The 17,882-nt window shown below is 41.5% G+C and overlaps 1 protein-coding gene across 8 annotated transcripts in view; it reads right to left on the bottom strand.

The window, feature by feature from the left end:
• Window positions 1–17,882, bottom strand: part of SHANK3 (SH3 and multiple ankyrin repeat domains 3) — a 597,458-nt gene that overhangs the window by 44,269 nt on the left and 535,307 nt on the right. For all 8 annotated transcript variants that reach the window (XM_068275859.1, XM_068275860.1, XM_068275861.1 and 5 more), the window contains 4 exons: window positions 17,564–17,644; window positions 10,719–10,846; window positions 9,609–9,714; window positions 4,896–7,125 (listed from right to left, as the gene is read on the bottom strand). In XM_068275859.1, the coding sequence (XP_068131960.1) occupies window positions 4,896–7,125; window positions 9,609–9,714; window positions 10,719–10,846; window positions 17,564–17,644 (2,545 nt within the window). The remainder of the gene's footprint in view (window positions 1–4,895; window positions 7,126–9,608; window positions 9,715–10,718; window positions 10,847–17,563; window positions 17,645–17,882) is intronic.

The following is a 17,882-nucleotide window of genomic DNA, read 5'->3' as shown; positions in this document are numbered from 1 at the left end:
CAAGAGTCTTTAGTCAGATATTTTCTTAGGGATACTTCCCATTGCCCATGGTTAACAACAATGTATAGTCATTTATGAAATGTGTGTTTTAATCCATTAGAATAAGTACTAAACTACTTTTTAATCATGAAAATATAAAATATTCTAAAGATATGGCACTCTACCACCGGCGGATGGGGACTTAATGATTTTTTCTAAATTAACTAAGTTGGCGCGTCGTTGGTCTTAGTTAACGTAACATAACAAACATGTATACTAAAGCAGAGAAGCTAAGAAATGCTTCTATCTACAAAACTGCTAACGTCACCCATTCCATCAACCGGTAGAACAAAACACTGAAACAAAACAAAACAAATATACATAAGCAAATCAAACTAGAATATCTTAATAATCTCTCTTTTTACTTATTATTTAAGGTAAAGACTTCTGTAGCTAAAATCCAAACATAAATGATCACATGATCTGAAGTAGCTGAGCTGATGGAGCTGCGTTTAAGTTGTGTGGGTAGGGCTGCTGCTCTTCTTTGACTGTCTCATCCTGATGTTCACACTGCAAAGGGGCAGGTAACAATCTGGGCTTTTCATCAGTGATTTATCTGACATTAGCTCATCAAAGATTTCTATGCAGTGATAAAAGGCTTACATAGGAATAGAGTTGGGGTTCAAAACTAATTAATACTAAAACAAATAAGCATTAAAAACACTTAACCCCTAATAAATAACTAAAGCAGAAGAACTGCACATTTCCAAAACATTAGCAATGATCTATCATTAGACTATGCGTCAAAGACTGCAGGGAACTCGGTTTTCCCTGTTTAAGTGGAGTCTTGGCTTTACTTCTATTCTAGCTTTCATTGAAATACACATTTGTCTTAAGTATTCAAACTCTGGTGTTTTCAAAAAAATTCAAATAATTGCAAATCTGGAGTATCTTAATGTTTTATACAGTATAGTATTTTCAACGTTATCCTACTACAAGTTATATTTTTCTCTAAGCTCTGGGTGTCCTGCTGTGCTCACTACTGTAGCTCATGCTAAAACAGACTTGACTTTAAACAAGAAATAAGCTTTTATTGGGAGTGATTTAAGTTATGAGACCTCTTGAGGAAACTGACAATGGTTCTTTTCAACTGCAATGGGAAGTAAAACCTATTAAATTACTCCAAACATGGCAATATCTTTTACTAGAACTGGTTGTCCTAGATGTCTTCATACATTTATCAGACATAAAGCAAGTTCTGGATTATTCTGTTCAAAGATACAAAAAAGGAAAGTATGTGGGTATCGTTGTTTAACAACATACTTTTTGGTACTGTTGTAAGAAATCAGTCACCTTAAAAAGCCCACTGTAACATCAAGGAAAGCATTATAAAGTATTCAGGGAAAGCTAAAGGAAGGTGAAGCAGATGGAGATCACATAACCCCTTCTAGTAATTTTTACCCCAAAGTGGTGGTTCTGTAACCTATGACCAGTTTTAAAGAGAGACTGAAGCCTCGCAAAAACCCCCGTTTTTACTACACAGTCCTTTTTAGTATTAATTCCCTACCTGAAACGCTGCATCCCCGCAGCTTAACACTCAATTAATCCCACCCGAAATCCCCTGGGGAAGATTGAGGGATCGCTTACGCATAGAGGCAAAGCTTTGAGCAGTAGCTCTGCCTCTACTCCAATCTGCGCAGATCTCTGACTCCCCCCGCCCCTCTCAGTCTTCTTTCACTGAGAAGGGCGGTGAGAGGCGGTGATCAGCACAGATTGATTGGACTGGAGGCAGACCTACAGCCCACAGCTCTGCCTCCCCTGGGCAGCAAAATCCATGACCTGGAAAGTCGTGGATTTTTTTCCCCGGGAGATTTTGGGGGGATTAATTAAGTGTTTAGGCACGGGGATGAAGAGTTTTAGGTAGGGCAATAATACTAAATAGCACTGTAAAGTAAAAACTGGGTTTTTGTGAGGCTTCAGAGTCTCTTTAAAAGTATAATAGTAGCTGCTAGAGGAGTATCCTAGTTACACCAGAATTAAGAGATCTCTCATTTATTCCTCACATGTTTTTCTACTTTTGATTGGAACAGTTCAGGTCTTTAAACAATCTTAAGGAAATCTTACCAAGAGCTGTGAAATGTGAGGGTCAATATATTTCAATATTATTAGAGTAGATTGCTTTGGACCTGTAGTAATATTTTTCAAATCGCTGCACAACTACAGTAAATATGCAAAGTGTGTGTAAAATGGAAAAATAATTTTCTTCAAGAAAAAAGATCTGCATTACCTCACCAACCTAGCCCCAAAAAAACCCTACGAAACAAATTACCGTACATATTTACTACTTATTATTATTATTTATTATATTTATGAAGCACCAACATATTATGCAGCGCTGATCAACTATTATCAACTATTTAGGCTAGGATTGCACAAGCCAATGTCAACACCAGTCCATATGGTTTTTGGTTTTAGTATTTTGCATCCTTCTCTCAATGTTGAGGAGACAGAACTATTTAAAAATAGTTCAATAAAATAAACACAGGTTTTAAAAATGTGTATTATTTATATATATTCTTCTGCCTTAAAGGAAAACTATCAAAGAAAGCACTTTTGTGCAAACATTGTTAATGGATGTAAAAACAATGTAAATAAAGGAGTCCGCATATATATTTTTTTGTGCTGTGTTTTTTCTCTTTCATGTACCTGTAAGACAGTGCGCCCTGAGGACACTGACTGTGACAGAGCACAGGAGTAGTCCATGTTTGTAGGTGACCCCGAAGATGTATAACAGCAGTGCAGTCTATTCCCTGCATTCCCCATCTGAATGAGATTTGTCATGTAGCAAAGACACTCTCGCTCCTCTTACATCCTATTAGCCAGGCATAATAGAAGCAGGAGCTCCTCATCTTACTGCGGTGACCACGTGACAAATCTCGTTTGGGTGGAGAATGCAGGGAATAGACTGCACTGCTGTTCAGGGCACACTGCCTTACATGTATACGAAAGAAAAAAAACTGCACAAATGCTGACTCCTTTATTTACTTTTTTTTACATTCATTAAAGATGTTTGCACAAAATTTCTTTCACTGATAGTGTTCCTTTAATCACACAATAACTCCCAGCCACTGGTATGCACTGCTTCTCCACTACACACTTACCAGGATCCCTAACCCTGGGATAGGTATGATTGAATTTCAAACTTAAGCTTTCTATTGGACCAACAGGAATCCTAGATGGCAAATTCAAATAAGCCTTAGCAAGAAATTCAAATTTTGATTTCCCACTGAGGCATATCTGTTGCTAAAGAATCCAATTAGATCAAATGGCCCAATGTTCTCATTGGTCCTTCATCTGGACAAATGGGAATCTTTGGCAGAAAATTAAAATAAGACTTAGCAGGAAATTCAAATAGACCAATGCCAGGGTCCTTGTTTGGTTTTGTTAGGGATACACCAATTGGTAGTGTACAGATGGTAGAAGTGGTGTTCTGAAATCAAGCCACTGAAGAGCAAAAGAAAAGTAAGAACAGGAGAAAAATATATAACACCTATGAAAATAAGATAATTGTATTAGATTTTAACCTATGTGTTAATCTCATTAAATCATTTTAAATAAGCATTGCCAGTGCACTTTTTAACCCTTTATAGGTAACAGGGAAGGCTCAGAACAAAAGGGTGATAAGAGAGCAATACAAGCCACCCTACAGTATTAACCCCATGTTTTCCTAGATACCTATAGGGTAGAACCTTTTGTCCCTAACATTATAACAGGCATACTTTGTAGGGCAGTTGGTGGGAATTTTCCATCCCCCTTCCAAGGTACTCCCCTAATGTTAAAAGCCTTGTGGCCTGGTATTGGTCAGGGAGTGGAACCCATGGCCACAGTTAGGGTCTGTTTACACTAAGCTAGCAGGTACGGAGATGCGAGTATGCATCCGAATCCCTGTAGCTGTGCCATGCTATAGGGATTTGGATGTCTTCTGCGGTAAACTGCAAATCGCATGTGGGGAAACGCCGCAGATTCCACACAAGTAGAAATAGGCCCTAAGATAATAAAGGATAAGCTGTTGGTGGATAAAAGAATCTGTTTTATATTGAAAAAGCATACATTCAGGAATGTTTTGTAAATATTTTACCTGATAAACAGGAAAAATGTTTTAAAAAATATTGCTGCATACTTTACCTTGCAGAAGAAGCAGCATTAGCTACCTTATATAGTTGGAAATCACTGCACCCATATCGGGAGAATAGCGATAACAGGTAATTAAATGGTGAACTCCAAAGGTGCCTCAATTGATTTGGCATATGAACATTTATAGAATTAGCAGAAGGTGGAATAAGTACCACAGTAACACATATACAATCAAACTTAGAATCACAGTGAAGCAGTGAAAGAGCTGTACATCCACATAAAGGAGGCAAAAAGACATACACATACTTCTGTATGTTAAATCGTTGGGGGTTGTGTATCAGTAACAGTGTTAGTGGCAACACATGGATTTATGCAACAAAGCCACAAATAGCTACAAACATGTGGTACATTAAATTTCAAAGTGTATCTTGGAGGAGTTTGTAGTAGAACTCTGTATGAAAATGAGAACGTTTACCATATATACGCATTTTGGATAAATGGAAATACAACTGTTTCCAAAGCATAAGCTATGTTATAAAATTTCCTAAAACAAGGATGTCAAAGATGTAAGACAGGTGTAATATCACAGAGCAATGAAAAAAAAAACCTAAAACTAACTTGATATATTATAATTATTCTGCAAAGCATAACTTCTGTTCAGCAGTCTACTCTAAATACTAATTTGGCATTGCACAGTGCTAACATGAAGGCACTAGCCCTTAGTGTATTGCTAGTGTATTGATGATTCCAAGCCAATCAACAAGAAACTGCCCATTTCTTACCGAGCCGCCACCACTGGAGACTTCTTGCCAGGGTCCATTCCCGGAATTGATGGCTCCTCCCCCAGTGACCGCGTGTCCTTGTTTAGCAGCTGAAGTCGGGAACTAATCTCTCCAATAACAGACGGCTTTTCTATTTCAACAGGTCCCCCATGGGAAAGGGGTCGACTCTCCACCGGGTCTCCCCATAGCTTAGATCTTCTCTGAAAGAGGTAGCGCGGACGGCCCGCTGCAAGTTGCTGCTGGGCAATGAGCTCACTGTCCGAGGACTGTTTGAGCAGGGGGTCCCTGAAGGTCACGGTGCCCTTCATCAGTTGAGACTTGAGTTTGGGCTTTGGAGGCACTGGTGGCTTCTCGAGTATAAAAGTTTGACCGTCAGCATACGAGGTGTAGGTGTCAGTGGGCTCCCCACTCTCTGAGGATAGAGTGGACATGCTGGACACAGTAGAGATGGTGCTTGTGGTCTCCAGATGGTGGTCACTCGAACTTCTGGTATCCACTTCTTCCACACCTGAGTCAGTTGCTGACTCTGGATGGGGGAGTGGGGTATCAGAAGGCTTCCCTGAGGGTGGTACACCACTAGCTTGCTTGGCAGATGGCACAGCCAAAGTACCAGGCCGAGTCAATTGGCTGATAGGGGTGCCGGGTTTGGTGACAAAGATTCCATTGGCAAAAGCATCAGGAGGAGGCAATAGTCCAATTTTCTTGAGTTCTTCTCTAGTTTCCTCATCACTGGAGGATAGCATGGCTGGTGGCAGATTGGCCCCAAAAGGTTCAACTTCCTCCTCTGAGCTTCCCTGCCCTAACGTTTTATCAGAAGAAGAACTTGAAAGGGCCTTCTCCTCAGTATCTTGGGGCTGTGTAACTTCTTGCTGGTCAGTAGTAGCTGGTGGTTCCTGTTCTTGCTCTTCAGTTCCATTACTGGTAGCATGCACCATTATAAGCCCTGCTGTCTTCTGCTGAGAGGTGTCAACTATGCTTAAAATCATGGGCTTTCTTTCTTCTGATTTGCTTTCAGATCTGTCTGGGCTTTTTTCTGCACGAGCCTCTACATCCCTTCTTAGATGGGTACCCCATTGGCCCTTTACTGATGCCCCTGAAGGGCTGTAGATAGGTGATGCTGAACCTTCTAACTCCATTCCCATCTCCCCCTCTTTGGTTTGAATTTCCAGAAAGAGTGGAGGAGCTCTGTCTGAATCTGGACTCCTTACTGGAGTAGGTGTCCTTGGAGGAGGGGGAGATGGTGCCTGGGCAGAAAGTGCACGTTCCCTTGCGGCCAGCGCAAGTGCAAGAGGTGAGTTGGGATCAAGAGGCTTACCAGTCAAGGGATGGATAAATGTAGAATGAGGACTACTGTACATCAGAGACTTAAGAGAGGATCCTGGAGATGGTAGGAGGACATCACGACTCCCCAGTAATCGCTCATCAACAGAGCGTGAAGGTTGTAGGGAGGGGAGATCTGGGGAAGGTGGAGTTCCCTCCAATGCTCCAACTGAAAGGAAGACTGTGGATTTGCGCTTCTCATCCAGCCTTCGTTCACGCTCTTTCATTACTCCGGCAAGTGCTGTTGCAAACGGACTACCAAGTGGATCATGGTGTGCAGTTCCCAAGTCCATCATGCTCTGTCGCGGACTGCGCCGAGATGGTGAAGGATCACGTGAGTAGCCCCCAGCCATAGCTAGTGCAGCTCGCTCTTGAGCATCTTCCACTTGGAGTTGTTTCACAAGGGGACTTTTTTTGCGCTGAGGCTTCATTGGTGCAAAGAAACCCATATTAGCATAAGGATTATCTACAGGCCGACTTCGACGTTTTAATTTTTCTGGAGGGGTTGGTGACGGACCAGGTCTAGGAATACTTGTAGGCTCCACAGGAAGATGAGACGTATCTTGAAGAATAATCATGGAACGGGCACGCTTCTGACGATCAGGAGGGGGAAGGGCACGATCCATGCTTAATAGCTCTGCAGATCCCATTCCATGTTGAAGGCCATGAAACCTGGCTTCAATACCTGGTTTAAAGCTAGAATGCACGGTGTCATACCCTCTACCTGGAGGAGGTGGTGGAGAGAAAGCAGGTGGTGGTCCTGTATCAAAGTAATAAGGGGATGGAGGTGGGGGAGCAGTTTTTTGTGGAGGAGGTGGTATTCCAGGACCTTCCCTTAAAGAATCCTGCATGGAGGTGCTGCGTGGAAAACGTCCATCAAGGAATGAATCTGACAGCTTTTCATCTTCACCTAATAAGAAAAAAAGTATTAGAACTTTAACACAGTGAACAGCTTCCATATAAATCTTTCTATAACGGTCTTGCTTCCCACATGCATTGATAACACTGTTCTTTATACATCCCCAATAAGCATTCATCTGATAAACACACTAAGGTAACACTTTATAGTAGAACCAAATGCAAGGGCACTTGTAGAAAACGGCATATACACTTTAAAGCCCATACCATGTGCTTGTAAAGCACACATGTACATGAAATTAGTGTTGTGGCTGCACAGACCAAGATCATTTATGCTCTGCATCACGACAGTCCAAAGGCTACGTCACCAAAGAAGTGGGACAAAACACTCCCAGAATGCTTTGCTATCAGCAACATTAGTCTCTACAACCAAAGCATTGATTTTAGTGCTGTATGGGTGATTTAAAATCACACAGTATAATCTTCCTATGAGTGCCCTTGCATAAAGAGATAAAGGTGCTTTAAGCACCACAGTTTTAAAGCAGTGCCACATATTCCTAATTAGACTGACAATTTATGAACAGTAGGATAATATAAGGACAAACCTACAAATTGGGTACAAAACAAATATGGCTTTTGGATGTTCCCATGTTATTTCAGTCAATAGGAAATGGATGTTAAGTCAAACCATGCAAGTTATTCTCCTTAAAGGGACTCCGAGCAGTGCAGAAACTATGGAAAGATGCATATCATTTTAAAGCTCTCTTTCTCCTCTTTCCAACGATATATAAACCGCCACCCTACGCCTTTCAGTTTTCGCTATTTTCGCGATTGAAATTGCAGCGACCATGATTTCGATCGTGAAAATAGAGAAAACTAAAAGGCGTAGGGCGACGATTTATGTGTCGTCAGAAAGAGAGCTTTAAAATGATATCCATCTTTCCATAGTTACATTGTATTACACAGGGCGACTTTTTCCTAAAGTCAGCAGCTCCATTCTGCTGAACGGAGCTGCTGACACTGGGGAAAGTGTCGTCCTGTGTAATACAAGTAACTATGGAAAGATGGATATCATTTTAAAGCTCTCTTTCTCCTCTTTCTGATGACACATAAATCGTCGCCCTAAGCCTTTTAGTTTTCTCTATTTTCACGATCGAAATTGCGGTCGCTGCAATTTCAATCGCGAAAATAGCGAAAACTAAAAGGCGTAGGGTGGCGGTTTATATATCATTGGAAAGAGGAGAAAGAGAGCTTTAAAATGATATGCAACTTTCCATAGTTTTTGCACTGCTCAGAGTCCCTTTAAAAGGTCAATATTCAAAACAACATGTGCTGTAAAAGATGTGTGAAAACGCACACAGGATAGCCAAGAATCAGTTGATAAAGCTACAATATGTAGTTGTAAAAATTTTCAAGACCTCTGTGTTAATATGGCCTGGAAAGGAGGGCAGCTAGAAACATAACATGTGAAAGCACTTCAGAAATTTGACAAAAATCATTAGAGCGTCACAACTACAATGTAGGACAAAGTTTTGAGGGCAAAAGGGAACACATATTTTGAGCTGAAATACAAAGCACTAAATATGAGGCAAATATAACACTATCTACAGCTCAAATAATACTATAAGTATAGGGTAGAGGAACAGTAGTGGTGGAGGTGTTATGCAAATGTTGGGCATCTCCTTAAAATACCTGATACTTCTCTCTTTTACCGTGTCCTGTCTTCTCCACTTAATATGCCTGTGGCCCTCTTTCTCTCTCCCTCCTACTGCCTGTCTGTCTCATGACCTATCTAGCTGTTGCCGCGCTCTTTCTCTATATCTTGTGGCTTTCTCTCTATCTCCTAGCTGTCTACCTTAATATTTTGTAAAGCATGAAAAACTGTCATTCAACTGAGATCCCTAGAAAGTCCTATTTAATATTAGGACTATATATATATATATATATATAGATATATATATAGATATTTGTTTTTCTCATTATTACCACTTCACGTTAGCTTGAAGCTTCTTTTAGGGTCTTGTAATTAACCTCCTCTCTTCACATATAAAAAACCTCAAAAATATATATTTACTGTGTGTGTGTGTGTGTGAGTGTGTGTGTGTGGTGTGTGTGTGTGTGTGAGTGAGTGTGTGTGGTGTGTGTGGGTGTGTGTGGCGTGTGTGTGTGTGTGTGTGGTGTGTGTGTGTACCCACACAATTCTGAATTTTTGGGTCTCATAATAGTAACAAAAATGAACAGCAAGTGTCAATGCTGAAGTAGTATGTTACAATGAAACAAGAGGACTGATTAGGGGTCTGAAACAGATTAGAGAGGCGCTATAGCTTTAACAGCTAAAATAAATAATATGAATCATTCTGTCCAGTGCTTCCATTCTGTCCAGCTGGCAGTTTCTTTATTCAGCTAGGTCAGTGTGCATGAAATATACTGTATAAATATTACAAATATGTTGCACTGATAGACTATCACACGTCTTGCATGCACTCTAGTAAGGTAAACAACAGTGCATGTAGTTTAGGCATAAGTGTATCTTACCCACAGACTTGGTCCGAGACATGCCATGGTGGAAGGGAAGATGAGGCTTCTCACCCGGGATACGAGATATTGCATGTGGAGAAATCCCCTGCCTCTCTAACAATGACTAAAACAGAAAGATATAAGCTCATCAGAGGTTCAGCAGTCCACAGGATGTATAAAGTGCTTGTGTCTTTTGAAAATAACATGGTACATGAATTACATTATTTTGCACTTTCACAAAAATGAGGAACCTGATTTCCAGGCTGAGGATCATCAGAGAGCATAAATGAACCTTAAAAAAACAGCCTCAACTTTCCTGGATCATATCCCAAAATAAGAAAGGTTTGTGAATGGTGATGGTGTTCAATTTTGGCATAAGCAATTCAGAACACCTGAATACTGTAGCATGCCACACTTCAGGACCATTTCAGTACCAAACAAATAGACAGGGTCAGGGGGAGTTCACTACCTGCACTTCACAGTGCATTGACTGTGATGACTCCTCCTTCCAAAGCAGGAACGAGGAAGTATCGGGAGTCAGGTAAAACATGTCGTGAAGAGGAATTAGTAAAGTTCAGCTAACTCTCTCTGCTTGTTCAGTAATAAAATGGTACTGAAGTGTGGTTTGCAGCAGTATTCAAGTGTTCTGAATTAGTTATGCCGAATTCGAACACCAACACTATTTGTAAACTATGAACTGTGCCACTGCAGTTACATGCATGCGTCCTGCAGGCTGTACTGGGTTTATTTTTATTTTTTGATTAATTGTGGGTACCCGTGACAGTAATCAAACATCCACAGTTCCAAAAACTTTTCAGCAATGCACATTTTGGTATGATATGACCTTGGCAGGGTTTTTCTTGGGTTCACTTACTGCGATGATCTCTGGCCCTTATATGCATTGAACATCAGAAGACAAGGGTTTAAAAGTGACCAGCACAACATGTCTGAAACTTGTTCTGATTAGTTCGGAATAGATTTTATTTGTAATTGCGCAGCACAACATGACAATATATAAAAAGATGAAAAATATCATGTCTTTAATACTGCAGCCATAGAAAATGGTAGAAATGGTATACATAATGACAGACTAGTAAAGTAAATAAACATGGAGACAGACACGCTTACGTTTATCTCAGCTGGTGTAATGCGCCGACTTGTGGGTCGCTGTTTGACTGTAGCAGCTCTAGAGTCAGCCTCTGCAATCTCTGGTCTCAGCGAGGGATCAGAGCCCACCAATATCTCATCCAATCGTTCTAAAACAATGAAACTAATCAATGCTATATCTGCCTCATGTTACTACATTTCTTCAGTGAGTGTGAGATCATAGATAATTATGATGTTAGTATGGTCTACATAACGATCAGCCACATTAAAACCACTGACAGGTGAAGTGGATAACATTAATTACCTAGTTAAATGGCACCTGTTATGATGTGAGATATAACGCAACAAGTGAAAAAGTCAGTTCTTGAAGGCGATGAGCTGAAAGCAGGAAAAATGGGCAAGCATAAGGATCTGGGCGACTTTGACAATGGTCAAACTGCATCAGTGCAGAGTGCTTTGAAGTATGCCTGGTATGCAGTGGTCCGTGGATGGACAACTAGCAAATCAGCTACAGGGTTACAAGCACCTAAGTTTTATTGCTTCAAGTCAGAACAAAAGGCTATCTCTTCTGGTCAACGCCTATGGGAGAGCAACTCTAAGCTGGCCTTGATAGAAAGATATCAGAACATACAGTGCATTGTAGCTTATTGTGCATAGAGCTGCATAACAGTCAGATGGCCCATGCTGTTCCCTGTATGTTTCCAAAAACTGCCTACTGTGGGCATGTTAGCGCCAGAACTGAACCATTGGAATAGAAGAAGGTGGCTGATCTACTGAATCATGTCTTCTTTGGCTTCCATATTCTCCAAACCTCAATCCACTTGAAAAATCTGTGGAATGCAATGGGAAAATAAGTTCAATCCTCAAGGACTCCCCTTTGCAACCTACAGGGTTTATAGGTTCTGCTGCTGACGTCTTGTGCAGATACCACAGAATACCTTCAGAGGTCTTGTGGAGTCCAAGTCTTGATGGATCCGATCTGTTTTGATGGCACAAGGGGAAGCCCTATACAATATCAGGTGGGTGGTTTTAATGTTTTGGCTGATCAGTGTTTATAGAATGGATGACTGCACAAGCACCTTAAACAATAACAGAGAAATATTCATCAATGTATGCTCTCCATGGATATCTTATAGCACTGTGTGAGATGGGAGCACATTTATCTTTAACAACGATCTGAGGGCCCTTATTCAATTCACTTTCTCCTAAGTTATCTCCTATGTGACATTTTCACACCTTATCTATGAAATGCCCTTTATGCCACTAGCTAAAAAAAAAAAAAACTAATAATTTTGACAGTACTGTTGCTCATACTTTTTTGGTAGTTTTTCAATTGCAGAGTGCTGAAAAGTTATTTTAAAGAGTAAATGAAAAACTATCTTCTAGGAGAAAGCTTAGAAGAAAAAGTGATTTGAATAAAGGGCCTGTAAGATATGTGTTTCTTGACGGTTGAAAAGGTTTATCAAGTGCAAAAATACCCATTGGTAGACATTTACTGAAGGTGTTATAGATACTTATACATTGTTGTTACATTGTGGTTTATTAAAAAGAAAAGTGTAAATATATGTAAAGTCAGCACTCAGTATGGTTGAATATACACTAATACATAAAGTAATTGCAGAATGTCGTTAATTTACCTAATTAAGCAAGTGGAAGGCATTTGGTGGGAATGAGAAATCTTCACTTGGTCACTCTGGCATTTTAAAGAGACTCTGTAACATCAAAAACATCCCCTGGGGGGTACTGACCTCGGGTGGGGGAAGCCTCCGGATCCTAATGAGGCTTCCCACGCCGTCCTCTGTCCCACGGGGGTCTCGCTGCAGCCCTCCGAACAGCCGGTGACAGACCCGACTGTAAATTCAATATTTACCTTTGCTGGCTCCAGCGGGGGCGCTGTGGCTGCTTTTGGCTCCGAAGTAGACGGAAATACCCGATCTCAGTCGGGTCCGCTCTACTGCGCAGGCGCCGGGAAACTTGCGCATGCGCAGTAGAGCAGACCCGCTGGCGATCGGGTATTTCCGCCTACTTCGGAGCCGACAGCCGTCAGAGCGCCTGCGCAGGAGCCGGGAAGGTAAATATTGACATCATCTTGCACGGAGGGCTGCAGCGAGACCCCTGAGGGACGGAGGACGGCGTGGGAAGCCTCATTAGGATCCGGAGGCTTCCCCCAACCGAGGTGAGTACCCCCCAGGGGACGTTTTGACGTTACAGATTCTCTTTAAGCCTTGCACACACGCTAGACTGAACTCGGTTGCGGCCAGTGGCGTAACACTAGGCCCTGCACAGCCCATGCCACCGCGGGGGGGGGGGGGGCTGGAGGGTTTCGGGGCCGTTTTGTGGGGGCTGGAGGGGTGGCAGCATGAGGGGAAAGCCTTGGCCCCAGTCGGCAGGGAGAGGGGAAGTTCCTCTGTTATATGATCTAATCTTCTCTCCTCTGTCGGGTCTGTCGGGCTCAGGCAGTCTGGCTGGAATGTGCTGTGCTGCTTGTGATTGGATAGAAGCTATACACACCCTCTCCAGGCCTCCTGCAAGATCTGGGTGACTCACACACTCTGCTTACTTGTCAGCGGCTATCATGTAGCTAGTGCTAGGCTAGCTACATGAATTAACCAGTTCGGCCTATCTGGACGAGCTTCCTAGTCCAGATAGGCACTGCTGCTGCCCGCTGCCCACCGCTAGACCCCCGATCAGTGAATGGGAATATAATTCCCATTCACCGATCTAACTTCCCCGCAGAAATACCGACGCTTTCTCTCCAGAGAGCGCGGTATTTCTGCCCCCAGGAAACTTCTCCCCAGCATTTTAGTTCCTGGATGCGAGATCGTTCGCATCCAGGACTTTTTTCACTGTGGCCATCTTGTGGCCAAATAGTAAACTGCACCCACATACATTTCTAATTAAAAAAAAAAAAACATTATTTCACATTTAAAATTAGCAGTTTCCCTCCCACACCAAAAATTACCCACATACACTTTTTTTTATTAAAAAAATAAAGTAAAAAATACAATAAAAAAAAACCCAAAACAGCATAAATAGTTACCTAAGGGTCTGAACTTTTTAAATATGCATGTCAAGAGAATATGTTATTATATTATTTAAAATTATAAGCTTATAAATAGTGATGGACGCAAATTGAAAAAATGCACCTTTATTTCTAAATGAAATATCGGCACCATAAATTGTGATAGGGACATCGTTTAAACGGTGTAATAACCGGGACAGATGGGCAAATAAAATACATGAGTTTTAATTAAGGTAGCGTATATTAATTTCAAACTATAATGGCCAAAAACTGAGAAATAATGAATTTTTTTCATTTCTTTCTTAATCTTCCTGTTAAAATAGATTTAGAAAAAAATAATTCTTAAAATGCACTACCCAAAGAAAGCCTAATTAGTGGCGGAAAAAACAAGATATAGATCAATTCATTGTGATAAGTAGCAATAAAGTTATTGGCAAATGAATGGGAGGTGAACGTTGCTCGGATGCATGAGATTTTCGGACTGCGGTGCTGAACCAGTTAAAAAAAGAAATAAATAAAAAAAAAGTGCTGCGCCGCCCACTTGCCATCAGAATTGGAACGGCAAGGGGGTTAATCTAAAGCTGCATTTATTATTATAACTACGTCAAATTCCAGGACGTTAGTCTCACACCCTTATTAGCTACCCTAAAGATTGTTGGAAGTGAGACTCACGTTCAGCATTAAAGGTAGTTGTCACGATTGTACAAGCATACCCTGGCGCTGTTAAAAAAAAGGTGCTAAGCGTTATCTAGAGACTGCACTGTTCTATACTCCTACCTGTTATTGCCTGAGGAAGCAGGAATGTACCTGCGAAACGCGTTGCTTAGTATTTTTGGAGTATTACAATAAATGTATCTGTTTGAAAATCGACAGTTTCATGTTAACTTCGGGGAGGTAAGTCCACCACTTCCTTCCTTGAGAATTTTAAAGTTTTTAGCTTATTTTATCCTGTTGGCTCCTCTGTTCTCCTTTTACAAAGTACTAGTAGGGTGTTATTAACCTTTAAGTGAGTGTATACTGTAGCTTTTTTTTTATAACATTGCATCATCCTGTCACATTTGTAGTTTTAAAATCACACTCAGTCTTTTAAGCTATAAACCAAAGCAGAAATAATGTCCCTTTGAACCTTCTTGCAGTAAAACCTTATCTCAAGCTCGCTCTCACTGTTTTTTGGCTGTTTAAAGTGAATGGGAACCACATTTAAAAAAAATGAAGCAAATACTTACCTAAGGAGAGGGAAGGCTCTGGGTTGTATAGAGCCTTCCGTCTCCTCTCTCGGTGCTCTCTATCCTGTGCTTGCTCCTCCTCGTTTCAATCCCCCGCCAAAAGGGCATTTGGAAGTCTTTGGTAGCCGTGTCCTCCCGAAGACGTGCAGCTCCATACTGCACAGGCGTGAGCGTGCAAGAGAGCATGATTGCGCAGGTGCAGTACAGGGTTGCCCTTCTTCAGGAGCACTCGGGCTCCCTGAAGTCTTCTGAAGCCTCCTTCGGCCGGGTAAAGCAGTATTTGACTAAATTAGCATAAGTATTGTATCAAAGACTCAGCCTTATGATAAGGGAAATAACACTTTCAGAAGGAGGTCATAGACATGTCTAACCTAATGCTTTTTTTTTGAATAATGACAGGTCTCATTCACACCATAAGCATTGCTGTGTGCATAGTATGCGATATGCAAAGATATCAAAAGTTCATAGACTGCACATTCTCACAACAGTGTATCGCTGCATGCATTTTGTCAAAACGCAGTGCTGATCCATTCGCTGTCACTGAAAGGGATCATCACAGCAATGTAAAGCAATGCAGGTGCAGTGTGTGATGTATAAACGCAAGGCCACCTGCATTGCATACTATAAAAGAGGCCATAATAACTGATAACTGGGGCAGAACTATGAACCATGCCCCCCCCCAAGCAAAACATTGTTAGGGCCCCTTAATTTCCACACCTCTTTCCCCATCTCCTCTAGTAACCCCCAGTGTGGCCATCATAATTCACCCATTTATTGCTAGCCCCAACAACACCTGATCTGGAGGTTGGACCTCTGCATTTCAAGGAGGAAAAGCATGTAGTTGGGGCCCCCAAGAGCTCTGGGCTCCCCTGAGGTCCAAGGGGCAGGTCCCCTATACTTACACCCCTGTCTGAAGAAGAGTAAAGTATCCTGCATTACATTTCCATTCAACATTTGCTTTTTTGTAGTGACTTTTAGCTGCATCATTTACTATGGAACCAAACAGGGCTTATTAGTAAACAAAAGTAGACTTGTAAGAATACAATAAAAGATAAATTGGAAAACTGGCTGATTGTCAGATACTCCTTTATTGTTATATGACTCTTTTATTGTTCACATTCTGTTTGGCACTATGTGCTCTTTGTCTATATTTGTTTATTGTTTGTAACAAAAACTATTTTGAAAAATAAAAGAATCTTAAAAAAAAAAAAATTTGGAAGATTCAATAGCAGTAATACATACAGCTCATTCATCAAACGCTGGTCCAGTATTTCACAACGCTCTTCATAACTCTAAGACATCATGTCAGACTTTAGGAAATGTCAGTGGACAGCGCTGAGCATGTCATGCAAGGGTATAATGAATGTAGGCATCTAATGAGATGGCTGTGCTGAGGCAGAAATACAGTGTCTAATTTACTAAGGCACCTCATGGCTGGAGATCAGCATCAATTACTAATACTTCTGGAAACTGGCCCGAATTTTTTTTTTTTAAGTAAACGTGTCAGCTATTAGGTGACAAGAGTTTGCAGTCATCACCTAGGTTATATGAAACCATAGCAAGGTTACCAAATTAACAGTTGTCCAACTGCCTTCATGTGCATGCAACCACAAAATATTATCGCTCTTTTTTAATCCAAGTATTCAACGGATAATTCACTAACTTTTCAGAAACTATGGTCCAATATGACCCAGACAAGGATATCTTGTAGCAGACAGCTTTAATAAATCGAGGGCAGGTTGGTAGCATGACCTGTGATCACGGAGGATCTCTGACAAGCTTGCCCCAAAATTCTTTAGTAAAACAGGCCAGAAAAGCAGAACATGGATGCGGGGGGTGTAACTAGAGGGGAGAAGTTCCTGCAATCGCAGGGCGGCCCAGAGCTGTGGGGGTAGCAACTACTAACCTTTCCTTCCTACGATACAGGGGACTACTTCAGATCAGGTGTTTTGTGGCTACACCTGTTATGGCTGTGGAGATCATGATGGCCACATTTGTTTTATGACCCTTGTGAGGTGGGCACCAAGGCTGTGAAGGGCAAAAAGGGGAGGCAAAGGAAGGGGTGTGAACACCGGAGGGCAACACTTTTAAAAGCCTATTTTTCTTAAGTGATCTATTTTTACATTTGTAGAAATGCTCCTCATGTACTTTACATTAATATAAAGGCATACATATAATGACTGTACAATAACGATGAAATATGAACACAATCAGCAGATGTGCTTATGTTTAAATCAATCTCAGCAGAGTTGCAGCTATCCTACAGAAGGGACTGTGAGCAGAACATTTCCTGCTACACAGAGGAGATCAGAGCTGGTCTACAGATTTGTGTTACCACATATCTTCATTCATCCTATCTATCACCATGCAGTGTAACTTCCTAAGAGTTCGGTTCTTTTCCGCACTACAGCTTTTGCCGTCAGCGTTCTGTAATAAATCCCATATGTTATCCAGTCTGCTCATGTGCTCTTAAAAGTAATATGGCTTATATAACAGACCACAATTCTCAATATTATTCTATGCATCCAATGCAGCCTTGCATGTGTCTCTGTTTTGATATTGATCAGTTAGTAATGTATTGTTTAGTCATAGCTTATCTATATTTTATGGTGACTTACCCAATTCCTCCAGCTCAGCTGTCATGGACTTGGAGCGCAGGGTGAGTGTAGTGCTGGGTGCTCTCTTTGGAGGTGGAGGTGCTGGAAGAAAAAGAGAGGTGACCTTACAAGTCTTATCCAGCAGGCGGCGAGGGTCCGGAAGGAGCCGACGTTTTTCTACAACCATCTCATCATACTCCCGAGATGAGGGGTCGCACTGCGCCAGCAGCTTCCCAACCCTGCGCCGTGACTTCATTCTTCGGGGCTATGACTGGGACCCCTGGCACAGCCATACGGTGTGAAGGATGCACTGTAGCTAATTAAAACATCTGTATCAGCT

Source organism: Hyperolius riggenbachi, chromosome 3 (genome assembly GCF_040937935.1).
Source record: "Hyperolius riggenbachi isolate aHypRig1 chromosome 3, aHypRig1.pri, whole genome shotgun sequence".
NCBI lineage: Eukaryota > Metazoa > Chordata > Amphibia > Anura > Hyperoliidae > Hyperolius > Hyperolius riggenbachi.
Note: the sequence above shows the minus strand (reverse complement) of the source record. Positions and strands in the feature narration are given on the sequence as shown.